This window comes from Podarcis tiliguerta, assembly GCF_965153285.1.
Source record: "Podarcis tiliguerta genome assembly, chromosome: Z".
Classification (NCBI taxonomy): Eukaryota; Metazoa; Chordata; class Lepidosauria; order Squamata; family Lacertidae; genus Podarcis; species Podarcis tiliguerta.
The window spans coordinates 41,390,913-41,418,341 of NC_139553.1; the positions used below are offsets into that span (position 1 = coordinate 41,390,913).

Sequence of the window (27,429 nt, forward strand, 5' to 3'; positions counted from 1 at the left end):
GGGTTTTGTGTCAGCGTTGCTTGTGCAGGTTCTCAGCTGCTATGTACTCTTATAATTGAACAGTTTGACATCTAGCATAACCATAGAACAATTTTGGATTTCTTAAAAGGTAGTAAATAGGTAAAAATAAATGAAGGCAAGTGATTAAATAATGTAATAATTGCTACTGTTTATCCTGCAGTAATATACAAAGGAAAATTACAAAAGTGGGGAAGACAAATGAAGGTTTGGAATCCAAACTTAAGTATTCATCATTCCTATATCTAATAGCAAACATGTGACACCTCCAGGCTGTCAGTATTTTGTGCGAAGGATTCGACCACACGTTGGGAAATTTTGGTTTGTGCAATTAAAACAGATTAAAGTGTTCAGTCACGCTACTGCAACAACCCCCCCCCCTTTAAAGCAAAAGGCTTTTGCAGGTAGGAAAGTGATGGGAAAATGCTTTGAAAGATGTGGCATGAATTAATGATTAACAGGAAGGCGTATAACCACCTCCATAAGCAAATCAGGATGAGTGCAGTTTTGCATAACCTGCGTGCAGACAAATCTATAAAGACCAGATATAGTCTGTCTTTTGTGTAAGCTTTGTGCAAATGGGGATGAAGATGTAATACAGAAGTCATCTGAAGATCATCAGGACAGCAAAACTGGGCAAAATTGACAGACAAGGTTGTGATTTCTGCAGACTTAAGGGTGTGGCTCCCCATGTATTCAGAGTGCTCGTTCATTTGCAAATTTAAAAGGAAAACAGCCTGAGAAGGATTGAGCTTGATCCTAGATCTCAAGTAAGCATGGAATGTTGAGGAAGGACACCTGTTGCAGAGAATGAGCATTGATTACTGGTGAGAAACTTCCAGGCCTTCAGATGTTGTTGAATGACAACGCCCATCACCTCTGACCATTGGCCATGCTGGCTGGGGCTGATGGGGGTTGTAGATGAGCAACATCTGGAATGCTCCAGATAAAAGGCTGACCTAACTGGTATTCCAACAACTGGATAGACATGAATAATATTTTCTTGATCTGCTGTGTTTTTAAAACACTGTATAATTTGGTGAGTGGTTGGAGTGCAACGTTTGAAGTGCAGTTTAAATCTCCACCTTTATGTTTATTGTTCTTCGCAGTGCAGTTTATCAACAGTATATATTCGCAAGAACTAAAGCAAACTCCATGATCATTAAAACATTCAACATTCACACCCGAATAGCTACATAATGCCATCAGCCGTAAATATTCATAAATGCTAATGGCTACAATCCCTTTTTAATTGCTCAAGACAACTTTAATGAGGTTCTAGCTGGCAGCCAGCCAGATCTGAGGACCTGCCTTGTGTGTGAGAGTGCAGAAACAATCCATTTAAGTTGCAGCAAAAAGACCAAGGGTGCAATCCTTGGGAATAAGCCCCACTGAACATAATGGAACAGTAAAATTAAAAGTGCCACCTGGAGACAGCATTAGGGAATCACAGTTCTTGAGTAAACAGAGCTGCTTAAAAATCCCTTGTAAATGCCCTCTGCATGCCTTGACTGAACGTACAGAGAGGGAAGTGTGGGACTGAGGTTTTTGCTCCTGTCTCTTATTTCCATATGTACATTGTAAGGCCAGGAGGTTCTACCTGTGTGGTGTGCTACCAGGTCATAGGTGCCTGCTCCCTGGGGCCCTGGGTGCCCGAGCACCCACAAAATTCCCCCTGAAGGGGCCGGGCACCCACAAATTTCAGTGCCAGGGCCTTACACGCTGCCCCAGGCACCCACGGTTGTGGGGCTAAGCTGGCACTCCTATACCAGGTCTACTGGCCTCACTCTTTCCATTCTTTCTGAAGTCCCAAATAAACTGAGGAATCAAAAGAGCCTCATTATAGGAGACAAGACTGCACCTTTCTGTCCAGGCTCCTGCTCCACCTCACCCTTCACCTGATCACTCCCCCCTCCCATGATCCTCCACTGGGGCTCTCCAGTCCACATGAAGGTGGGTGGGGAGAGCTGGCATCCCTGCTCCCCATCTCCAAAGCAACTGAAATTGGGGTGGGAAGGGGAGATTTCCCCACCTCCAACCCAGGTTCCCACCACTTAGCCCCTTTCTCTACTCCCTTCTCCTGTGTCAACTCAAACCAGATCCCTACAGGCTTCATGACTTGATATAAGAAGGCATAGATTTCTGCTCTGGACCATATTCATGCAGAGCTGTCTCCATTCTGCTGCAATTCAGCCTCTGAGAAATTTTTTACACGATTAATTATCATTATGCTACTCAGCACAAGAAAAACAGTGGGAGATGTCCACAATTACGCATTGTTCTATTCTGTTTCTCTTTTTATTTTGTTAAATTTTAATTGATTTCCTGATGAGTTGAGTGTTACAGCACTCGTAATATTTTATATATTTTGCAGTTGTTTTTTTAAAATGTATTTTTATTAAAGATTTATTGGTTTACAAAAGTATGTGCAATGTCTCTTTTTTTACAAATTACATTTTCTACAGATCAGTTTCATTTGTTGAGACAGTGCTACTTTAGGAAGAAAAGGGGGAAAGAGGTGGAGGAAGGAATGGTGAGTGGGGGTGAGGTCGGGTGTTGATGTTTCTATTTACTTAATGTATGTGTGGGGTTTTGAGTCAGCGTCGCTTGTTCAGGTTCTCTTTGCTATTTGCTTGTGTTCCTTTGGTGTTGAGAGAGATTGGGGGTTGGCCTAGGGTGTGGTTGTTCATTTGTGATTGGCTGTGGTGAACTTTGTTTTCATGTATGAGTGGGGTGGGTGGGTGTTTTGGAACAGGTTAGCCATATTGATTCGTATGCTGTTGGTGGATTCTTGTCGTTGTCTTGTTGGGCTGTGTTTGTAATAAAGGGGAGCCATACCAGGGTGAAGGCATCTTCTTCTATTTGTCCCCGTGTCAGTTTCAGTTTACAGTATTGGTTAATTTTTCTAGTAAGGCTGTTTCCCATATTATTTGGTACCATTGGTCCATGCTTACTCCTGAAAAGTCTTTCTAGTGTCTGGCTATGATGTTTCTGGCTGCTGAGAGTAGGTGGGTTATGAGTTCTTTGTGATGTGAGTGGGCATTATTATCCTGGAAGATGTTTAGTAGAGCTAGTTCTGCGGTTATTTCTAATACCTGCTTAGTTATTTTGCATATTTCTTTTATGACTGTTGTCCAGAACAGTTGGATTTGGGGGCATTCCCACCACATGTGGAGGTATGTGCCTGTGGAGGTGCACCCTCTCCAGCATTTTGGTGAGGTTCCTGGGTGTATTAGCACTAATTTCCTTGGTGTTAGGTACCACCTGCAGGTGAGTTTTAGAGTGAGTTCTTTCCTTTTCATTGATATGGATTTAAAGGGGGGTTTAGACCACATTCTGGCCCACTCAGTGTGGTTAATCTCATAGCATTGTTTGTGAACTAAAGCAGCAGCAGCAGCAAACAAAGATCCCTGCTGGATTGATTTCCGTTCTAGAGATGGGACAAATAAGCAATAACTGGCAATTTCCGTTCCTGCTTCAGTTTCCAAAGTAATTCGGAAACATCTCTATTGTAACTCTAGATTCCTCATCCTGAAAGGACTACGGTACCAGTTCAGACTTGGGAATCTGTCCACTCTCTTTGGGATCTTTGTAAGAAATCAGAAAACTTCTTGGCATGTTATTGTCTTATGCGGAGGGTATTGTTCTGCAGAGAGGTATATTAGGTTAGTCCCCATCTGCAGTCTGGGGTGCTATTGTCTATACACAAGCTAAGAACTGGAAATGAACTAGTCTTTACCATAAAATTTCTTTTTAAGGACAGAAATCCACAAATAGGATTGGAATCATCCATTGGAAAGTGAAGTGTTGTGACCTGCTCCCCCACCCCCCGTTTCTTGGGGAGGAGGGAGGAGGAATATGAGAAGCATTTGCTCAAAAACCCAGAACTTGCCTATGATCCTAAAGAGGATGACAACCCCCTGATTTAAAATCAAATGGCTCTTTCCCCTGTATCAATGCAGCAGTAATCCCAAAGGCACAAAATACAGGCAACAGACACATGCTAGGTAAAAGGAATAAATATATCTTTATTAACAAAGCCACCAATCACACTTTGAAGGCAACAATCTGTATTCAGGTAGACACAACATCAATATATAATTTCATTTTCCCAATTTTTTCACAGTGCAGATCAATATATAGTTCTCCCCTGTTTCACTTTTAAAAATCTTCTAAATAACAGTCATCAGCATCCTCTAAGAAAAAGTGTGATACAATTACCTTCACCCTGTGACATATTTGTTCTTTCTCATTTGTAACTCTAATTTAAAAATAGATAAAATTTTGAGCAGTTTTACGCAAAGGGCATTTATGGACCATTTCACACATGTTAGCCCTGCTTATTTGTTCCATGTAATTGTTTATCAGTAAAGAGATAAGTGCTGGGATCAATGGTGTCTCTGTGGCTGTCTCCCTGTACCAGTCCAGATCACCACAAATCTGCCTACCTCTGAGCACACCAACCAGGTGGAGAAAATAAAGGTGACCTGTGCGTGAGAACCAGCGCTAAGGAAAATCAGGTTTCTTGTTATACAAGCAATAAGCAAGAACTGATTCCAAACTGCAGTCCTAGCTATAAATTAACCTGAAATCACTAGGCTCTTTGGAGTCTAATTAACAATTAAGGCTCACTGGGTTCTTGTGCAAAAAGCACTGGGTGGACCTGTGCAAATCTCTCCAGAAATGTCAACAGAGTTTGAGGTTAAGTCAACACAAATGTATTCTCACCAGCTTTGGCCGACATTATCTGCAAGATATTCACCCCACCACCCTTTTCTGAGGGTGCTTCCGCATCAGGGGTGGGGAATCCTTTTTACCCAAGAGGCCAGATATTTATGTCCCCCGCCCCTTTTGGCCAACTTTTAACAAATGGGTGGGATGCCCTGCTTGGTCAGTCATCTGACATAACAACATCAGATCACCAACACAAGTCAAAGCAGAGTGCTTCCCAGTTGCCTGACAGCCTGTGGATTGTTGGGTGATTTGGAAGCACTGAGTGCAAAGTGCTTTGCAAGCCCTGTGCTCGGGGCCTTGCAAGTGCTGAGCACTGGTCTTGCAAAGGGCTTTCTGCAGCGCTTCCTGAATGCCAGACAAGCAGCTGTTCAAGGGGCTTGCCCTATACTTGGTGCTTTGATCGGGCTCCTGAATGTTGATTCCATGCATGCACATGGCAACTGTGCCAAGAGTCACTCTGATCCCCTTTCATCCCCTTTAAACCAAACCTCCAAGCAGATCTGATAATTTTAACCCTTCCCTCTTTCTGTCAAACTCCACTAATGAAATCACCACCAAAGTGGCAAACTTCTGTGCATCTGCATGTGCTACTAGAAACCAGATGCTTAAATCTCCTTGCCAACTGCACGAACACTTAGCAACCCATTCTAGTGTGACTGAATGTGCAACAACACAAAGACACACTTCCTAGCACTTTGCTGTGCTATTAATTCTACATAGTCTTTTGCTGGCCTGTAAGCTGTAAAACTGTATTTGTTGATTGTAACTTAGTGGCTGATCTGTGATCCTAATAATAAAGATTCACTGGTTTATTGTGCCTTGCGCCAACCGTTTCTAACTCCCAAGTCCTTCTGGCACAAAACTATGTATATTATCTTACTACTGTGATACTTCAGAATAGTTTTTCTCAGAATAGACACATTGAAATTAATGAGCATGACTAAGTTAGGCCTGTTAATTTTAATAGGAGCACTCTGAATAAAAATCAATTGGTTACTACTTGATGTGTCCTGAGATGTATGCTGTTCAGACCACTTAGTGGTGACCAGCTCCTGAGATGCTGCAGTTGTTTGGCATGATTCCTAGAAAAGGTGGGCGCTAGAGATGAATTAAAGATCGCATTTACTTGGAGGAGCACAGTGCTAAGAACAAACAAGCATTGGCTCTTATAGATGCAGCAAAAAAACTCCATTGTTATACACACAGAAGAGGCTACTTCAAATATGTTGAGGGGGAATCAACTTTGGAGAAAACAGACCACTTGTTTTCTCCTGCTCTGGAGGTAGGTCTCGAACCAATGGCTTCAATCTCTGAGAAAGGAGATTCCGACTAAACATCAGGAAAAAACTTTCTGACAGTAAGAGCTGTTTGACAGTGGAAAGAGGTTGTAGACTCTCCCCCCTCTGAAGTTTTCAAGCAGAGGTTGGGTGGCAACATGTCAGGGATGCTTTTGCTGAGATTCCTGCATTGCAGAGGGTTGGGCTAGATGACCCTTGAGGTCCCTCTCAACTCTGCAGTTCTATGATTCTATGATTGTGCCCCATGGAACTCTGGCTTGTAGCAATAACCTTTCCAGCTTTTGGCTCGGTTTGACCTCACACCTAGAGGAAGCTATTGAGCGAAATGAGGGCTCTTATATCTCAGCCTCTGATGGGTTTGGGGAGCTGCCAAAGAGTCATTTGGCAATTCACTTCTGATTCAAACAAGCTGCAGTGCTCTTCAGAAGGCCCAAACATCAATTGCTTCTAAATGAGACTTTGCATTTAAATAATCCATTTTCTTTCTTTTACGTAGCTGGCAGGTGGAACATCAAAAGTTTTCTTTTTGTATCTTTCTCTAATATTTCTTTTGCCTTCTCTCTCTTTATTTCTTCTTCTTCTGGAGTTCCATATCTGGGGCCTTTTATTAAAATCTATAAACTGTATACTCATGGAGGTGGTGGATGATTTATGGAGGGCTCTGGGTGAGAGACAGGGAAAGGTAGGTTTCCCGGGATGAAAGGCTGGGAGGAGCTACAGTCTATAAGGGCTAATAATTACTTTTAAGAGAGGATCCATATTCCACTTATCTGATTTGTATTTCTGTAGTCACTATTTCACTGTGTTATGGAATTTTTAAATTACAAATCTCATTCGAACCTGCCTGGTTAAAAAAACCACAACCAAAACAAAGCTAGATTGCATCAGCCCGGAGGGCTGTAGTTATCAGACCAGGGGTAGAGAAAGAATCTAACTCTTTCCTTTCTTAGCTCTACTGAAGTCCTTAGGAGAACTCTTCTTCTAAAATTGGCATTGACTTTGGGGGGAAATCCTGCATAGGCATTCTCTCCCCTCCACACAAACATTAGCTTAAAAGGAGGTGTTTCTATCTGGTTTCTATCTGGTTTCTCTGCCTGGTTGCTCAGTCAACTTCGCTAAATGAACCATTTAGAAAATAAATTTAGGACCTAAAATTCAAAAATTAATTTATGATATGTCTAAAATTACAACATGTGCCAAATCAATCAAATATTTAGCAATTCACACATGCATACATTATTTCACATGAACTATAATCCAATTACGAACATATAATAAAAATGTGGAAAACCAAAAATCTCTCAAAAGGTGTTTTTAACCTTGCTTTCTATTTTTATTCCAAACCTTATAAATTATTGGAAACACGGCAACTTACAATAACGACTTTTATTTTCCCAAACTGAAAACCTAGACTAAGGTAAATCCTTTTTTTATTAAGCACAGCTAAATCCAGTGAATGGAGTACACCTAATTTATATTTCTACCGCTCTGCATTTCAACTGAGACAATTATTATATAGAATAAAAGGGGAACTGAATCAACACAGAATAGACACTGAAATTAAACTTTCCAAACATCTCTCATTAACAAGCTCTTGCATTTAAAGATCTTAAACCAAATCAATTGAACTCTTTAACAAATCCATTTACTAATTGCACTATCCAAATATGGACAATCTGACAATGTAAATTTGCACCTATTATGTCTCCATTAATCCTATTATCATACCACCCAGATTTCTTTCCAGCAAGGCAATCTGAACACTGGGAATCCAAAGGTTTAGACACATTACAAGATTTATATACGAATAATCAACCAATATCTATTAACCTGATAACATTAACTTTGTCGAACATTTACACAAACTAGATTTTAATCAAATTCATATTTTAGTACAAAAGAACATTTAAAAATACAAGCTTTGAGACTCTTAAGGCAATTTTAAAATTTATTAAGCACAATGGAGGTGGAATGATTAGTTTCTAAATTGTACTCTAGCTTATGGATCTATGGATATGGGAACTAGATACTGGCACACAAATTACAGTGGTACCTCTGGATGTGAACGGGGTCCGTTCTGGAGCCCCATCCGCATTCAGAAGCGAATGCAACCCACGTCTGCGCATGCGCGGTTTGCGATTCGCCACTTCTGTGCATGATGTCATTTAGACCATCTGCACATGCGCAAGCAGCGAAACCCGGAAGTAACACGCTCCGTTACTTCCGGGTCGCGCAGCGCGCAACCCGAAAATACTTATCCCAAAGCTACTTCAACCCGAGGTATGACTGTATTCCCAAGGATTGGAATAAAATTTGGGAATTATGACCCTTAAAATCTGTTTCCGTTTTTTCTTAAAATTATTACACAGATGGTATCACACTCCTTTGCAAAGGTAAAAAAAATGTTTTCTTCTATATCCCCTAATTGTTGGAGGGGTTGCAATAAACTTTGTACATATTGTCATTTAGGGTAGGAATGTCCATTTGTGTAAGATTTCTGGAATTTGATTTTGACAGAAATAATAGATGTTACTAAAGAAACTATTGTTTGTTGCCAAAATCTAATGTTATTGAATATTTTTGTGGATACCAATGTAAATATATTGTCAGAAAGAATGGGTCTTATATATTATCTTGGCAGCACAAATAGTAATTGCAACTCAGTGGAAACCAGCCCAAAATCTGCCACTGGGTGTCTGATGCCACTCACTCTGGAATATAGATGTAGTGGAGAAAATCACACATAATTTGAGATTTTAACAAGGTCTAGGTTCTTCAGGGACACGGGTGGCACTGTGGTCTAAACCACCCTAACCCTAACTCTTGGGCTTGCCGATCAGATGGTCGGCGGTTTGAATCCCCACAACGGGGTGAGCTCCCGTTGCTCAGTCCTATCTCCTGCCAACCTAGCAGTTTGAAAGCACACCAGTGCAAGTAGATAAATAGGTACCGCTCCAGCAGGAAGGTAAACGGCGTTTCTGCGCGCTGCTCTGGTTTCGGCATTCCGTTGCTCCAGAAGCGGCTTAGTCATGCTGGCTACGTGACCCGGAAAAACTGTCTGCAGACAAACGTTGGCTCCCTCGGCCTGTAAAGCGAGATGAGCGCCACAACCCCAGAGTCGTCTGCGACTGGACTTAATTGTCAGGGGTCCTTTACCTTTACCTTCAGGTTCTCCAGACGCCTTTTATATGATTTGAAATTCTTTACAACATATACAACATTGCTTTCAAGACAATCCTTGTCACAAGCCTGTCAAATCTGGAAATAGACTTGATAATCTGATGAAGTTGACAGTCTTTACTTAGACTTTGCTATTCTAACTCATGTGCAAATACTCATTCTGCATGCCTGTTTTATGGTTTTGTTTTTCATGTTTTAATTTTTGTCTGTTGTTATAATTGTCCTTTCTGTTTGAATTACATTGTGGAGGGTTCAGTCTCCCTTTCATTCAGCCTCTGGTTCCATTAATTATCACCCCTTGCTGAGGCAAATTGCATTTTTTAAAGAAACAAAAAACAAATACACCATTTTGCAGGGTAGATAAGACGTATTTAATATTACCTGCAGTTTGCCCTTGTGTGTAGGCTGTAAACCAGTTAAAAATTCAAGTTTTAGTAAGACTGCTGTATTGCAGATTATATATCTAGTTTTAGTAAGACTGCTGGATTGCAGATTATATATCTATGTATCTATATATCTATATGGACAAAGGGGAGGCTGGTCGGGCAAAAGATTCCTTCATTGTGGGGAGTTGGGCCAGGGGGCCCTTGTGGTCCCTTCTAACTCTACAATTCTATAAGTCTAAGGTGAGGTAGAGCCCTACCATTATTTTTTCTGCACTCCAAAAATCCAAACCTCTGTAGCAATGCCATATTCATAAATTTCCTATAACTGAGGGTAGAGTGCCAGAAAATTTGTCAATTTGAGTTTCTCTCTGTTCTTCAGTTCTGCAGCCTTGTTCTCAAGTCTCCACATTTCCAAATCAGCTTGAGCTGCTTTAAAAGAAAAGTCCTCATGAGAATTCATCAGCCTTTTTTGTGTGTGAGCTTCTCCTAATATACCATATTTTTTGCTCTATAAGACTCACTTTTCCCCTCCTAAAAAGTAAGGGGGAATGTGTGTGCGTCTTATGGAGCGAGTGCAGGCTGCGCAGCTATCCCAGAAGCCAGAACAGCAAGAGGGATTGCTGCTTTCACTGCACAGCGATCCCTCTTACTGTTCTGGCTTCTGAGATTCAGAATATTTTTTTTCTTGTTTTCCTCCTCCAAAAACTAGGTGCGTCTTGTGGTCTGGTGTGTCTTATAGAGCAAAAAATACGGTACATTTCTTCCTATGGGAAAATAACTGCTCTCCAATTTTACAGCAATTTCTCCCCAATTTCTGATTTCTCCCCAATTTCTGATTTTTGTCAATCAGAATTTATCTCAGCCAATTAATTCAACCAATTTGTTGATTAAACATTGCAGAGCTAGCTAGACTTCTGGTCTTTCCCAAATGATAGGATTACCCATACCTGGGCTTGCAGAGAGAGGGCACAGTGTTGATTAGGAGAAAGACACACATCACAGAAAGCAAGACAAATGAGCTCCAGATGTTGCCAGGACTACAGCATCCTAGAAATTCATTGTCCTGGCTGGTGCTGATGGGAGTTGGAGTCCAGCAACACCTGCAGATTCTTCACCCTGGATATAAAGAGAGAACTCACAGCATAACCCTCAGCTGCCAGTGAACCTCAATTATTCCCAGCTCTGGAACTTGTCGTGCTAGGTATTAATACCAGCAAATCATATGCCAGCCCAGTCATTGGTCTTGCCTTTCCCAGCATTCCTCTGGTGGGAGGGCTGGCTGGTTTTCTTTATATTTACATGCAGTGCATGGACAATCATGCAGATATGCATCCATCCACCTGTGGCTTTATTTTGTTTTCCAAGTGCAAACTCCACTCCCACCCCAATGCAAACATGGTCCAAAGATTAGGGGAAGGGCCAGCCAATCTGTGCCACACAAAGCTGCTTTTTGTTTCAAACTTTCTAAATTGACTCTTCCCTCCCCTGCTGGGGCTGAATTAGACACTTGAGGAATAGGTACATTCTGATGGACCGCCACAGGTCCTGCTGTTCTAAACATGTCACTGCTGTATTCACATTTAAATAGCAACCCATCAACCGCAGGGTAAAAACTGATTTGCTTTGCTTTTTGCCCTGCTTTTTGGTTAAGACACTTTAATTTTTAACAGCACAGGCATACTTTTTTTTTTTTTTTTTTGCTATTTCCTTAAAAAATAGGCACACTTAAATGATACATTGCAAAAGGTTTGTTCTTAAGAGCATATACAAATAAAACGACCTTTCTACAGGTGAGCTCATCCTCACTGTTTTACTGTACAAGCCACTGTTCTGGGCATCCCTCTGTATTGGAAAAGCTGAGAACAATGGCTCATATAGAAGCCCAATGGGCAGCCTCCTTCCAGGATGATTGCCGTGAGGTTACATGAGCCCTTAATGGTCTGTAATTCACCTTGCATGCCACATTAGCAGCCATCTCATGGCACACTAATGTATCCAGCCTGGCAAGGACACAGCTCTTTGTTGCTAAGCTTTAAAGAAGAATTGCTGGAGATATATCATCAGGTTGGTGGCAAATCACTGGTTAACACATACAGTAATCTAATATAGCGCAAAGTTGGTCATGCGGCCTAGAGCTTTTGCACACTCCAGCAGAGGCACACCAGAAGGAGCAGAGTGTGGCACATCTGTTGGTAGAACACTGCAGAGAAGGACAATGCACAAAGTAGCACATTCTCAGGGCTGTATGCACCCTTCTTGGAATGCTTCTTGTCTTAGGGAGTCATCGCATATGTGCAGCACACGCATCCCAAATCAATCAGGCACACTGTGGAAAGCAGCATTGAAGAGAACAACAAGACAGGCAAGCACCATCCTGCAAATCTTTACACAAATCCATGACTTCAGTGGGAATGTGAATGAGGTGTGTGTGAGTGCACGCACATGTGTGCGTGCATTAATGCTGAGAAAGGATAAACCCAGTGGCAGAGCACATGCATTGCACGCAGAAGGTTCAATCCCAGGCATTGTTCGCTGAAAGAGTGGGATAGACCTCTTGGCCCCAGATGCTGAAGAGTTTGGTCAGCCAGAGCAGAGAGTCCTGGCCTGGATAAAAGGGTCCAGTTGAGCTTAAGGCAGTTGCCCCAAGGCAACTTTGTAAGCTGGTGGCCAAAGAAGGCTTCTTGCTTCAAAAGTGTATGTTCTTTCTCTGCAGAACCTAGGAAACCATAAGCCGACTCTCACAAAGCATAATAACAAGCCCATTGTTTGAAGAGAGAGAGAATGAGACAGAAGGTGGTGGAATCATTTGTACGAGTCAAATTTGGCCCTTGTGATAGCATGTAGAAGATGAGCTTTACATAGTGCATATGGACAGAGCGGAATAAATAGTCCTTCTATTTACAATAAGATTTCAGCCTGGTTGTTGTTTGTTCCGGCCGGGGATGGCTTGCTTTTAACCCCCTCTGTCCCACCTTTCGAGGCATCAAGAAAGAGCAGGCGTGGACTCCAGAGGCCAAGGAGGATTCTCTTGTACTCCTTCCGGAAATTCTGGTTGAGAATGCCGTATATCACGGCATTGAGGCAGCTGTTAAAGTAAGCCATGAAGTAGCTCACCACAAAAAGCCACTCTGGAATCTGCGGGATGATCTTCGAAGGGTTGATGGAGACCGCCAGGCCGATGAAGTTTAATGGCCCCCAGCACACTGCGAACAGGACAAAGACCACAAACATGGTCAGGAAGTTCCGCACATCAGCCGTACGCACTTTCTGCTTGCAGTCTTGCCTCACCCGGTGCTTGACCTGGATCACGAGGATCCAGATCCGTAGGTAGCAGAAGGTCACGATGGAGAGAGGGATGATGAAATGGACCACCACCACAGTGATGGTGTACGACATGCTCACCGTCTGAGCAAAAGTGCATGAATAAATCCTCTGGTCATACTGCAGGGAGCCCACGAAAAGGTTTGGCAGGATAGCCACCAGGGTCAGCAGCCACGTCAGGCAAAGGTAGCCGCAGGTGTTCTTCAGGTTGAAGAGCTTGTCGTACCGGAGGCTGTGGCAAATGTAGCAGTACCTGTTGATGGCGATGGCTGTGATGTTGAAGATGGAGCCAATCACGCTGAGGCCCATGAAGAAGCCGCTGATCTGGCAGTGGATGTCGCCCATGGTCCATTCATTGTGGAAGATGGCGGTCAATATAAGAGGGTAGGGATAGACAGCCACCACCAGGTCTGCCACAGACAGGCTGACCACAAAGATATTGCCTGGGTGGGGGGTGGGGAGAGAGATGAAGAAATAGTTAAACCCCTGGCTTGTGTAAATATTAATATCCAAAGAACATCTGACCCAGCTTTCAGGGCACACCACCAGCTTACAGAAGAGTTTTGAAGCATAAAATTGCACCAGATTTAAACTTCAGCCACTGGTTTAAACCTGGTAGCAGCTAATAAAAATTGTACAGTATTTGTTTCTCTGACTTTCAAGTTGTGGAATGAAGAGGCCAGACGAGAAATGCACTGTTATGGGAATATAGCTTTGTAGTGGTAATTTTGGGCAGGAGTAGGGAAGAATTCTACTCAATACAAAGTGATCAATTCAATCAACTGCAAATTCCTCCACTCCCTTGGGCACCCAGATCACTCCAGCTGGGTATTTCTGATTCCTTCCATTGGCTTGCCAAATGGATCCATTCCAAGAATCTGAAAATATAAGTTGTGAGTTGAAATTGTTGTTTAGAAGCCATACCAGTTTTGTAAACACACACACACACAGACAGGTTTTGAAAAATGCGGGCCAAGAGCTAATGAAAATATATAGAAAGGTCAACTGAGTTTAAGAAAGCAAAGGGGGTAAAAGCTAAGAAAGTGGAAAAGTAAATATTTAGTGTGGTTGGGGAGGCAATAAAAGTGTTCTGCAAACAGATAATAGAATTTGGCATACAGACAGAAATAAGCCTGCCATATGCTCCTGTAGCCCCAGAAAGATAAACACGAGAATCTTGTTGTGGACTATAACTTTGAAAAATTTACAGAAAACATATTTATCTCCAGATCCTTCCCATCACTGATCTTCACTTTCCTGCTGCCCACACATTTCAAGTATTCAGCTGGGAAAGAACTATAAAGTTCCTTCTGTTGTTTGGGAACACAACAACAAGGAAGCCACAACAGTTCCGATCTTGTGCTGTTGGGTGTGCAGATGGATAAGGACGTAGGAAGCTGCCTTATACTGAGACTACGGGGCCCTTCTAGCTCAACCAAATCTACCCTGATCATCAGCTCTCCAGGGTTCCAGGCAGCGGCCTCTCCCATCCCTACCTGGAGGTGTCATAAACTGGGCCAGGGACCTTCTCAATGCAAAGAAGATGCTCTACCACTGAGCTATGGTGCTTCCCAGGGTGTGTGTGAAAGAAGAAGTAGCCCATCTCAGGAGGAGTTAAGTTCAGGAGAGTGTAGAGAGAATTAGGCTTTTCCAGGGCAGACCCAACATTTTGTGCTGTCTGAAGCAATAAAGAAGTCAGGCTAGCTACACTAGCAGGCCCTCCCACTCATTCCGTTGAGTGGAGCTGTAGACGTCTGCCCCAAAGTCCTGCTCAGATGAGCAGGTGACAGCAAAGGCTGCAAGGTTTTTTAGCTGGGGCAATCAGAATAAGATTCACTATTTGACTATTGATTCAAAACCCTGAAGTGTATTTTATATAATTGACTTTTTGATTTCTATTCTTTGTATATCATATTGTTGTTTTATTGCTATGGCCGATGGCTGACACAAATAAAGATTCATTCCTTCATTCCTGCTCAATGCCCTGGGCTCAATGACCTGGGAGGTGGCATTTGAGGACTTTCTATGTCACTATCAAAAGGATAGGCAAATCTGTCAAATTTTCCAACCTGGTAGCCAGAAGTAGAGCAGAATACAATTCTTCAAGTATTTATCCTAGGCCTGACCAATCCAGAGGCTTCATTCTGCCTCCCAATCAATCACAGAGGCTGTTCCACAATGATGAGGACACAGAGGTCTGAGCCTTTGGCAGAACTCACCAAACAAAGACCTCAACCTCAGACGTCACAGTTCCCTGTTCAAGGCAGAGGAAACCCCTGACAGCATCTAGTGTAACACTGCAAATGTTTAACCTGGCAGAGGGCAAACGAGAAGCAGAGATTCACAACCACTTGAAGATAATGCTCTTATTCAAACACTGCAATCTGTCAACGGACACTGAGAAAAGTGAGACTGGCATGTGGGATTTCCTAGTACATAGCACTGAAGTGAAACACGAACGGGCACTGAGGAAGTACTTGTCACTTGAGAGGCAACCATTAAATTCATGGGATCACTTGCCATCCATCACCATCAGAATGACTGAAGGCAGCAGACAAGGAGCATTCACAAGAAGCTGACATAACGATGAAGGTTTGCTACAGCAATCCATTTGGCACTGACAACACTCTCTATAAATTCTGCTCAAATGAGAGTCTGGAATGACCATGTGGTCATGAATGTTCTGCACCACCTGCAATCTCTGGCAAGCAGTAGCAAGATTCCAGGGGTTCTATGCACTCACCCAGGGTTGTGTTTCTGCTGTGAAAATTGAGGGACAGCAAAATCTAATGTCTTTAAGAAATATGGGGTTTATTTTACACATATTTAACATATGAAGTCTTCCATGGAGGGGGTGCAGAACATTATGCCCCAATAGTATCTCTTGTTGCCCCTCCCATAACTTCAGCAAGCTTAACTCCAAACCAGCAGTCAGTGACGGTTTCTGGTCTTCTGTAAGAAGCTGGTAATGCCATAGATCTAGAGTACCAGAGTCTGTTAAAGAAAAATTGAAATTAATAAACAGCAGTCTAAACCACAGAGCCTAGGGCCTGTCGATCAGAAGGTCAACGGTTCGAATCCCCACGACGGGGTGAGCTCCCGTTGCTCGGTCCCTGCTCCTGCCAACCTAGCAGTTTGAAAGCACGTCAAAGTGCAAGTAGATAAATAGGTACCACTCCGGCAGGAAGGTAAACGGCGTTTCCGTGCGCTGCTCTGGTTCACCAGAAGCGGCTTAGTCATGCTGGCCACATGACCCGGAAGCTGTACGCCGGCTCCCTCGGCCTATTGAGCAAGATGATCACTGCAACCCCAGAGTCATCTGCGACTGGAACTAATGGTCAGGGGTACCTTTAACTTTACCTTTTAGTATTTAGATAACATTTGGCACATGTGGGGGGAAATGCAAGCTGCAGAACTGTGCCAGACTAGGAATTCCTGGGTTAGCTTATGCAAACCAGCCTGGCCAGGCTAGCTAAGTGCAAAGCCATTGAAAAACACTGGGCCATTAAAAGGGCATTTGGCAATGCAGAAAGCTACCACTCTGAGGAGTGGACAAAACCAGGCGATCTGGGAGGTTGCCAAGATGACAGGGGTCATGATGTCACAAAAACAGGTGTCCTTTTTGAAATCTAAAGATGTTCTGAGAACAAGGAGGAGGAAGTGGGCAAAAGTAGCTCTAGCTGGAGAGGCTGTGCCAAGAGACCAGGTGCCATGACTGACTGCAGCTCTGGAGCCAAGCTTGCTGAAGCTATGAGAGGGACAATGAGAGACATTATTGGGGTATAATGTTCTGCACTCCCTCTACTGAAGACTTTAGGTGCAAATATGTTTAAAATAAACCCCATATTTATTAAAGGAACTAGCCTCCGCTGTGCCTCAGTTTTCCCAGTGGAAACGACAACCCTGGCTGAGTGCATGGAGCCCTTGGAATCTTGCTACTGCTTGGCAGAGATTGCGGGTGACAAGAAACCTTCGTAACAATATGGGAGAAACCCCCATTGACATTTGCTCTGATTCAGCGGTAAATAGTGTGTTTCCCTGGGAGAAAGCAACAAGACTGGGTGAGCCCTAACTCAGGTTGCTGGTGGATCTTGCCCACTGCTGGGTATCCCCCAAGTGGCAGAAGCTCTCTAGAAGCAAGGACTAGAAAATACTTCTGCTGCATAACTTATGGCAGCCTTCCCCAGGAACACTACAATGTGTCTTATGTGCCTCATGATGGACTGATAGGGCAGGCAGACCTGCAGAGGCTGCAATGAAAGGGAATGTAATTTTCTGAACTCTGAAAGTGTTAAAGGTTAGAAATAATGCTGTCACCTGAGTTCACAGTTACATTTCTCAGCATATGAACTTTTCCTGCTCAGCTGTGCTACAAATCTAGCAGCATTCCCTCCCTCCCCCACCCAAAAAAAGTTCTTGCACTTAGAATTTGGAATCAGATAATTACAGAATTGAAGAGCTGGAAGGGACATGAGGACCATCTAGTTCAACCCCTGCAATGCAGGAATATGCAGCTGCCCCATACAGGGAATGAGTCTTTCTTTCTCTGGTGTCTTCAGTGTTGTGCTGGTAACATCTTAATGCCAGGGACACTTGGGAATGTTGTTTTATAGGGCTTCCAAGAGCTTAGTACAGGCATAGGCAAACTCCAGCCCTCCAGATGTTTGGAACTACAATTCTCATCATCCCTGACACTGGTCCTGTTAGCTAGGGATGATGGGAACTGTAGTCCCAAACATCTGGAGGGCTGGAGTTTGCCTATGTCTGGCTTAGTATTTGCAACAGACATCTTAAGGCTTACCCATACTTCTGCTTCTCCTGTGCCTAGAAGGCATGGGATCAAGCAGTTTCCCACTTGTCCCTGCCACTTCCTTTGGGAAAACTGCTCTGTAGCACTGAATTGGAGCAAGCATCAATCTGGGGGAAATCCGATTGATGCTTGCTCTGATTCAGCCTTAAGGAAGGGGTTTCCTGTTAAATAGAGGGAATGATGGATGAAGGACACAGCTCTGTTAGATTCACAACTCTTTATTACAGCAGTTAGAACTGCTCCTGGAGACAGACAGACTTGCATATGTATATGGCTGCTTTATATAATACTAAGTAAAAAGGTAAAGGTACCCCTGCCAGTACGGGCCAGTCTTGACAGACTCTAGGGTTGTGCGCTCATCTCACTCTATAGGCCGGGAGCCAGCCGCAGACACTTCTGGGTCACGTGGCCAGCGTGACAAGCTGCATCTGGTGAGCCAGCGCAGAACACGGAACGCCATTTACCTTCCTGCTGGTAAGTGGTCCCTATTTATCTACTTGCACCTGGGGGTGCTTTCGAACTGCTAGGTTGGCAGGTGCTGGGACCGAACGACGGGTGCGCACCCTGCCGCAGGGATTCGACCCGCCGACCATGCGATTGGCAAGTCCTAGGTGCTGAAGTTTTACCCACAGCGCCACCCGCGTCGCCCTATAATACTAAGTAACTTGTAACAATAACAACTCCCAACTAGCTAACCAATCAGTGAGCTGCAGTTCTCAGTCCTTCATTTGCATACTGGTGTCCCTGAGTGAGAACTGCAGCTACTCTTAATACATAACATTTCCCCGGGGAAAGTGACAGGACGAGCAGAAATCTGGATGAGCCCTCAGAGACCACATGCCCCAGGGCTCATTGTTCCTGAGCATTCACGTTACAACATGCAACATGCAAGGAGCCCTGGAACATGTAATTCCCAGGGCGCCTGTTGATCAGAGTGAGCACTCGCGTGCCCTGGGAAGATTGCATTTCCCAACGTCTGTGTGCTTATGGTTCTACTAGAGCAGCATCGAAGGCACTCAGGGGCAGGGGATGTTGTGAGTATTCCTAGTTACCACTGCCAGATGATAACTGGAAGGGAAAGAGAAGGGGTGGGGCAATGTAAGTTTGGAACTGGCTAAGAAGTTTTTAGAACTGTTTTCCCAGGGGGTTTGCCCAACAGAAGTTAGATTCAGCACACGCACACATGAGAAACTTCAGCTCATCACTGCTATGCAAGTTCAATATACTTAAATTCAGTCAAATAACCCCTTTCCTTGCAGGAGATTTCCATTGGGAACCAACCCTTAGAAACATTTCAGGGTTGGGCCATCTCAAATGGAACAGCTCCATCTAGGAAAAGTCACATGCATTTGGTGTAAAACCTAAACTTATCTTGATGGAACACAGCTGCCTCCAGAACCAAAACCAGTACAGTGGTACCTCGGGTTAAGTATTTAATTCATTCATTTATAGGTTTCCGTTCTTAACCTGAAACTGTTCTTAACCAAAACACCACTTTAGCTAACGGGGCCTCCTGCTGCCGCCGTGCCGCCAGAGCACGATTTCTGTTCTCATCCTGAAGCAAAGTTTGTAATCCGAGATACTATTTCTGGGTTAGCTGAGTCTGTGACTTGAAGCGTATGTAACCTGAAGTGTATGTAACCCGAGGTACCACTGTACCTGGGTCTTGCCCTCACATGTCTGCTTATGCTAATCTTGTACTGAAGACTTGTCTGGATATGTTTGCCAAGGTTTAACTAGTGTAACCCCTGTTTACCCCCCCCCCTTTTTGTGACATGTCAGTGATGTAGCAATGATGTAGCAATGATGCTGTACGAACTGTATTCTGGGATATGGTGGGAAAGTTTTAAAAGTCCTTGTCACCCCATCCTCGGGGTTCAAAATTCCTCTTTGAACCTGTGGCGCAATAAATCTCGGTCTACAGCTATTTTTCTCCAGTTGGTGGCTGGACTCCTTCCTTTATTCCTCAGGGACCCGTGGGCTCTGCCCAACGAGCTGGGTGACTGAGCAGCCTCGCACCTAGATTTTCCTGTAACAGATGCATTGCCAACATTTGACAAAAACATAATGTTCAGATGAACCACTGAGGACTAGGATCATGGGAAGCTGCCATATACAGAGTCATACTATTAGTCCATCCAGCTCATTATTATCTACACTAACTGGAAGCAGTTCTCCAGGGTTTCAGAAGGACATTCCCAGCCCTACCTGGCGATACTGGGGATTGAACCAGAGACCTTCTGCCTGCAAAACAAATGCTCTACCTCTTTTCCCCAAATTAAAAAAGGTAAAGGGACCCCTGATCATTAGTTCCAGTTGTGACTGACTCTGGAGTTGGGGCACTCATCTCGCTTTATTGGCCAAGGGAGCCGGCGTACAGCTACCAGGTCATGTGGCCAGCATGACTAAGCCACTTCTGGCGAACTAGAGCAGCGCACGGAAAGCCATTTACCTTCCCACCAGAGCGGTACCTATTTATCTACTTGCACTGGCATGCTTTCAAACTGCTAGGTTGGCAGGAGCAGGGACCGAGCAACAGGAGCTCACCCCGTCGCAGGGATTCGAACCGCTGACCGGCAAGTCCTAGGCTCTGTGGTTTAACCCACAGCGCCACCCACGTCCCTCTTCTCCAAATTAACAACCAATTAAATGAATTAGCAACCCACTTCTAATATTGTCTGCAGTCCAGCTGCTGTCTAGCTTAACCAAGATATCATCCATCTTTCCTGCTCTACCAAGACCATTTTCCAAACTGCTGCAGAAAGTAGTTTTCAGCTGGATTTGTGACATTATGACATTCCAGCAAAGGAAATTGGAGACAGCTGCATCACCTCAAACACCAGGCTGGACTCAGATGAGTGAGCCAGCACATCTCTGCTACTAATTTCTGGCTACTCTCTTGTCAACCAGATTTTTCCAATCTCCAGTTTTGTATTATTTTGACAGCCATAAAATCTGAAAAAGAAATCATGGTTTTCTAATCAGCTGTCAGTCAAAATAGGCCTTTTTTATTATATGCTGAGCTTTGCGAAAAGGACAGAAGGACATATTTTTACATTCTATAATAGATTTGCATATTATTTCATTTGCAGAAGTATTCATGACAATTCTGAGGAGGCCTCATAAAAATCAGATTATTTATAGGTTTCCCTTTGCCGCTGAACGGAAAGCTACAACCATCCTATATACAGAACATAGCAAGTGGCCTGATTCTGAGACTATTGGTCCATCTAGCTTAGTACTGGCAACTCCACATTTGAGCGGAATCAACTCATGCACTACTGCGCACATGCACGGCGGCACAAAATAAATAAATGAATACATTCAAACCCAGAAGTAGTGGGAGAGAGCTGAAAAGTTATTGTGGTTCGTAAGGAGACCCTCCCCAGAGCCTGAAGAGGATCTCAGTGAGCCAAAATTCAAGAAGCAAGGGTTTAAATTTCTTTTTTTAAAAAAAACTTATGGGCTCCAAAATGGCATGTGGGAGCTCTCACAACTGTGGCAGCTGTTGGGCAGGAAGCTGTATTGCTCAGACGCAGTGTTCCCTGTCCTTTCTGGCCATCTGAAGACAAAGAGCATGGAGAGCAGCTAAAAAAACAGGTGTTTAGAGGCTTTAGATGGTGCTCATTTTACTTATGCATGCGGAGGCCCACAACATAACCCCAACGAAAGCAGGGGGAGTTGCCTGTGTGCTGTCTAGACACTTCCGGGTTTCTGTTATGTACAGTCATACCTCGGGTTGAAGTTGCTTCAGGTTGAGCACTTTCGGGTTGCGCTCCGCAGTGAGCCGGAAGTAACGGAACGCTTTACTTCAGGGTTGCACCGCTCGCACATGCGCAGATGGTCAAAATGACATCATGCACATGCGCGGAAGCGGCGAATCGTGACCCGCACAGATGCGGGTTGCGTTCGCTTCTGGATGTGAACAGGGCTCCGGAACGGATCCTGTTCGTATCCAGAGGTACCACTGTATTAAGATTAGCTGCAGTTCTCACTCAGGGCCACCAGTATGCAAATGAAGGCTTGAGAACTGTCGCTCACTGATTGGTTAGCTAGTTGGGAGTTGTTACTGTTACAAGTTACTTAAAGCCGCCAGCTAGGCTGCAGTCAGTCTGACTCCGTGAGCAGTTCCAACTGCTGTAATAAAGAGCTGTGAATCCAACAGAGTTGTGTCCTTCGTCCATCTTTCCCACTATTTAACAGTTTCAGAAAGGGGTGTCTTCCAATCCTACATGGATTGAAAGAAGAGGTCTTTTGCATGCAAAGAAGATAATCCACCACAGTTACACCCCATCTGTGCATCCCATCCCATCTCTATTACAATTATTTATAATAACCATTTTATCTTCAGAACAACTCAATAAATTAGATCTGTAAAAATCAGGGATGGATATGCTAATAGATCCATGAATCAGTCAACCCAAGTCCTCTTTAAATTTATACAAAATAATAATAATACACAAAACATAAGAATAAATATTGTCATCTCACATTAACAATAAGAATAATCCATCAGCCATCACTGATATATATTAATATACACCATCCATCTGCTCTGTTAATAATAATAATAATTTTTTTCATTGAAAAATTGCTTCCCATGAAGCATTCCAAAGCAATTTACATCTACAAAGATTATATACATAAAAGCAGTTAAAACAATTAAGAGTGGGAAACAGTGGGATACAATTCCAAATTAATACATGCCTCTAAAGCTGCCTAAACCACTAACAGCATCTGTGGTGGAGCATAAACCACCAAAGTGGCTCATTGCGCATAGAAATCCATTCCTAATCCATCCGTCCAAAACATTTAAGCACCTTTTTGTGTATGTTTGTATTTTAAAGGACTTTTCCCCACTTGGGAATAACTGGGAGGCCAAGGCAACGCTACTTAGGATGGCAGGAACCCAACACAAACAAAATGAAGCCATTTTGCTCTGTTGAGTCCAAGGATTATGCAAACCAGACAGAGGTCTTTAATTTTAGCACAAAGCCATCCCAGAGTAGTACTGCGATGCATGTTCCACGTGCTCCTCATTCCCTTTTGGATCAGTTCTGGGATCAAGGGAGGCATAAGTATTGGGTAATGCTGAGCACCTGGAAAATATGCCTTATTAAGCATTAATGGAAGTTAACCCATTGTCCGTGGTGGCTGGTGCCCGTTTGGGGCCAGTGGGGCTGAATGCAGGGCGGCTAAGAGTAGGCAGAGCCAGAGCTGACAGCAGGCAGATCCAGATACTTACAACATAGAGAGGCTGTTCTGGTTTTGCTCCCATCTTCCTCTTGCCTGAGTTCTGCAAGGGCAACACTGAGACTAAAGAAGAAGTAGCAAATGCTATCTCCCCTGAACTGGCTGTAAGTCAGGAGGAAGAGAGGTGGAGGCTGACTGAGTTTGTTGGGGGCAGTGCCTCATTTGCCCAAATGGACCAAGCCTCCACTGCGTATGGAGAAGATCTTTAAGTTTAAAAGTCCTTTATGATTGCAGTGCAGAAGGATGTCAAAGACACCAGTCCGTCATCAGTGATGCTGGGGGCTGATGGAGAAGTTTCACAGGCATGAACAGAAACATTGGAGAAGCAGGTGAAACTGGGAAGAAGTAGTGATGGACAGTTCTCTATTTACCTCCTCATCCAAGAGGTTTTGGTGACAAGATGAATCACCGGTGCATCTCATACTGCTTGCTGTCAGGTCCAACTCCAATGCAGTTAAGAATAGAGCTGGCTAAAATTTGGAAAACCAAACTTTCCATCCAAATTGGGTTGGGGAGCATGGTGTAAGAATCAGTGGGAGCAACCCCACTCTTTGCTAATTCCAGAGGTTGTGGGAAATGTTTTTTTGGGGGGTGCTTACTGGAGCTCTTCAAAGCTCCATCAAGGTAGCAGCTGCTATCTTAATGCCCCAGAATGCCCTATTTTGACAAGGAACTTGCAGGGCTGAGGGGCAGATGATGGCCACCACAGGAAAAAAAATGGCAGCCCCTGGGGGGTATCACCTGAGCCACTCTGGCCTATCAGCACAGCCTGCAGTTCTCTTCTTTGGTGCTGTTATGTATTCAAACTGGCTGCAGTTCTCACTCTGGGCCACCAGTATGCAAATGAAGGATTGAGAGTTGCTTTCACCTATTGGGTAGTTAATTGGAAATCGTTACTGTTACAAGTTATTGAGCATTATATAAGGCAGGCAGCTTCGCTGTTGTTCAGAGACTTAGAGCAGTGCTAACTTCTCTAATAAAGGGCTGCGTCTGTCACCCATCTTTCCAACTATACAACAGGCACAAATGTTAAATTCCAAGTTTACAAGTGGAGCACTGCCTCACCAACCTCAGTCTGTGCTTAGTCAAACCCCATCTGCCTGTTTCTTCCTTAAAACCACCACAAGGGAGAGAGGAGGGGAGGCTGCTCCAGCCAGAGTCCACCAATTCCACCGGTGGGGTGCAGAATAAGGTCTGTTTCTAACCAGCAGTTTGCAGGTGACTGCGCCCTGCCAGACGAGGAGAGCCAGCCGCTCCTGCACGGCGCCGGGATCTGTAAGTGGTTCAACGTGCGGATTGGGTTCGGCTTCCTCTCCATGACCACCAAGGAAGGCTGCCTCAGGTTAACGTGCCTTGTGTCAATGAGGCCAAATGCATTGGTTTATATAGTTGCCAGAAGAAAAGGGATGCTTCCCCAGAGTGTGTGCAAAGATTAAAATGCTACCCCTTCTAGTTTTGCATCCGTCTTAAAAATAAAATAAAATACAGTAGCATTGTTTCCCCCCTATTCCCTTCTTAGATATTTAGTATGTGTAAATATCTTATGTAAATCTTTCTGGCTTATTTCCAGTTTTCCTTTTTAATGATTGTTCACAAACTTGAGGGTGTGGGAAATAGCCAAGGCATGCGGTGGGCATTTGCACCAGAGGGGCATAGAGTGGGGCACCCTCTTTGCACCTTGCAACTTTGCCACATGAGAGCTGGTTAACGGGTGGGGGGAATTTCCCCTATCTTCCTACAACCAATGAGAGAATTGGACTTCTGAAGTAACAGTGATTTATCTGCAAGCCAAGAGGAACAATGTCCTTGGGGGGGTGGGGTTGACTGCAGCTTCTTCCACCCACTAGTTTGCAGAATTGTTTTGGAAATTCTTTAGGTCAGTCTCCCAGGCCTTTTTTTTTAAATGACAATATGGTTTCTAAAACTCTTCAGTTTGGTCTTGCAAATAAATCCCTGCTTGGAATAGGCAATATCATTACCATTTTAGACAGTGGTAGACACTATGCATTAGGAGCAAGCAGTGTGCATTGCAGTCAGACTGGTGCCAAGTCTGCACTCAGGGTCACTGTGGAATAGGGAGCACTGAATGCATTGGGGGTGGGAAGAGTGGGGGGATGATGGCGACTTCTTGTGTGGCTACATTATTGTGTACTAGGAGACAAAATGAATGTAACTCCCATGTTTACTGCTAGCGACCAAAGCTTGTTTTGTGTCAAACTCTTTGACTTTTTATGAAGCAGGTGGGTGGGTGGGTGGGAGAGGGTGGGGATGAGAGGGTGACTGTGTGGGGTTCTTTTTAGAGGGGGGAGGGTCCTGAGCTGCAGGACTCTGTTCAAGCAAGCAGCTATCCTGCTGATTATGTCTGGTGGCGATGTCAATAATCCCCACGACTGCATTCCCCTCCCCTTCACTATTTTCATTTTTGTACCAGTTTTGGAAAACGATGGAAACAAATAAAGAATATGGATCATTTTTTTTAAAAAAAAAAACACCCCAAGGAGGAGCCCTTTACTTTCAGTTTCCTCCTTCTCCTTAGTCTCTGTTTTGCCCCTGTAGAACACAGCAGGGGACAAAACTAGAATGAACCCGTTTCACCTGCCATTGGTCCACCTACCATTGGGGCTCCCTGTCTTCTGGCCCTTCAAGTCCCAATACGCACCAGTCAGCAGCCACGGTCTCACACATTACTTGGGATTCCACTCCGAGGAGCTGCTTGCAGATTTCAGCCTTGGCACCTGCACAGCATGCTGGTGCAAGACCTCATTCCCTGATAACTCCCTTACAGATGGCAGAAGGTCATTCAGCAAATGCAAACCCCCAACATTCCTGCCTCAAAGGTAAAGGGACCCCTGACCATTAGGTCCAGTTGTGACCGACTCTGGGGTTGCGGTGCTCATCTCGCTTTATTGGCTGAGGGAGCCAGCGTACAATCATGTGGCCAGCATGACTAAGCTGCTTCTGGCGAACCAGAGCAGTGCACGGAAATGCCGTTTACCTTCCCGCCAGAGCGGTACCTATTTATCTACTTGCATTTTTGACGTGCTTTTGAACTGCTAGGTGGGCAGGAACAGGGACTGAGCAACGGGAGCTCACCTCGTTGCAGTGTGTGTGTGAGGCCAGCACTGCCATAGCAAAAAGGAATGGGGGAGTTCTTCACACTGTCCCCAAAGCATTTGGAGAAGGAGACCAAGGTCCCTGAGGAGCCAGGATGCAGTGGGATAGGAAAGCGCAGAAGAAAAGCTCGTCCCTTGTCTCCTCATCCTGCTGAAGACGAATCATCTTCTGAATGTGATCAGATGCATTGCCCAGGCATTGGCAAACTCGGCCCTCCAGATGTTTTGGGACTACAACTCCCATGACCCCTAGCTAACCGGACCGGTGGTCAGGGATGATGGGAATTGTAGTCCCAAAACACCTGGAGGGCTGAGCTTGCCTATGGCTGGCCTTGACTCTTCTTCTGACAGATCTTGCCATGCTCAATGTCTGTTCTTCACCAAGTGGTATTCAGATGCATTCATTAGCCGCAATCTTGCTCCTCCTCCATGCATTCAGTCAACCTTTGGGAAGATGGTTTGAAAAGACGTACTGGTGTTTTGCAAACAAGTGAATATCATTCTGTGCCCTTCTGCATTTGTGAGTTTGTACCGCTTCTCGTTTTCATCATCTACAACTGATCTTGATTATTTTTGTTGTGTAAGAGTTTTTTTTAAAGCAGGCTTTAGGGGTTTTTGCTATTTATATATTGATTCTAAATTGCTTGTATGTAATTGATTTAATTACGCATTACTTTGTTAGCACAGAACTGAAAAACAATATATGCATTCTGTAAGCATATTAGTACTGTAGTTACAAGTGAATTAAGTGCAGGCACAGGGTGGGCAGAGGAGTCAATAAAGTTTTTCACATGCCAGTGACTTTGTTAGACTAACTTGCAAGGGCAGGGCAGACAGTATTCTCCACATTTGAAGCACGGGATAAAACAGTCTGTAACAGACCAAGTTATGAGACCAGGTTAGCAAGAGCTTCTCTCTATCTCACTCTGCAAGTGGGAAAGCCCAGTCTAACTCACTTTACCTCCAGCTTGTCTCCAAGCTCACATGAGAAGCTGAGCTTGGGAACATGCCTTCAGGAACTGAGAATGGAATCCTTTTTAGGGATCAGCCAGTCAGTCATGCAGAGTAAGCCCCCGGCTTTGATTCTGGTTTCCCTTTCTGAGTAACTCAATCTTCCGCCAAGGTTCTTATTGTCCAGTGAAGAAGAGAAGCAAAGTTTGCTGGGAAAGCTGTATCCTTCCCTTGCTCTTAAGCATCCTCTTTTTCTTTTCTTTTCTTTTCTTTTTTTGAAGTGGCAACAACCATTAAATAAGAAAACTGCCCACCCCCTACTTTCCCTGCACATAAACAGTCCACCCAGAATCTTAGGCTGCCTG

At 44.1% G+C, this 27,429-nt stretch overlaps 1 protein-coding gene and 1 long non-coding RNA gene across 3 annotated transcripts in view; one reads left to right on the forward strand and one right to left on the reverse strand.

Annotated features, from left to right (window-relative positions):
- LOC310668991 overlaps window positions 1-27,429 on the forward strand; it is a 104,328-nt gene that overhangs the window by 69,231 nt on the left and 7,668 nt on the right. The window lies entirely within an intron of this gene.
- The window catches only part of GPR50 (G protein-coupled receptor 50), a gene marked incomplete at its 5' end in the record, with an annotated part of 42,925 nt that continues 25,895 nt past the window's right edge, over window positions 10,400-27,429 (reverse strand). The window contains one exon of the mRNA XM_083422349.1: window positions 10,400-13,380. Within this exon, the coding sequence (XP_083278475.1) occupies window positions 12,515-13,380 (866 nt within the window). The 3' untranslated portion in view covers window positions 10,400-12,514. The remainder of the gene's footprint in view (window positions 13,381-27,429) is intronic.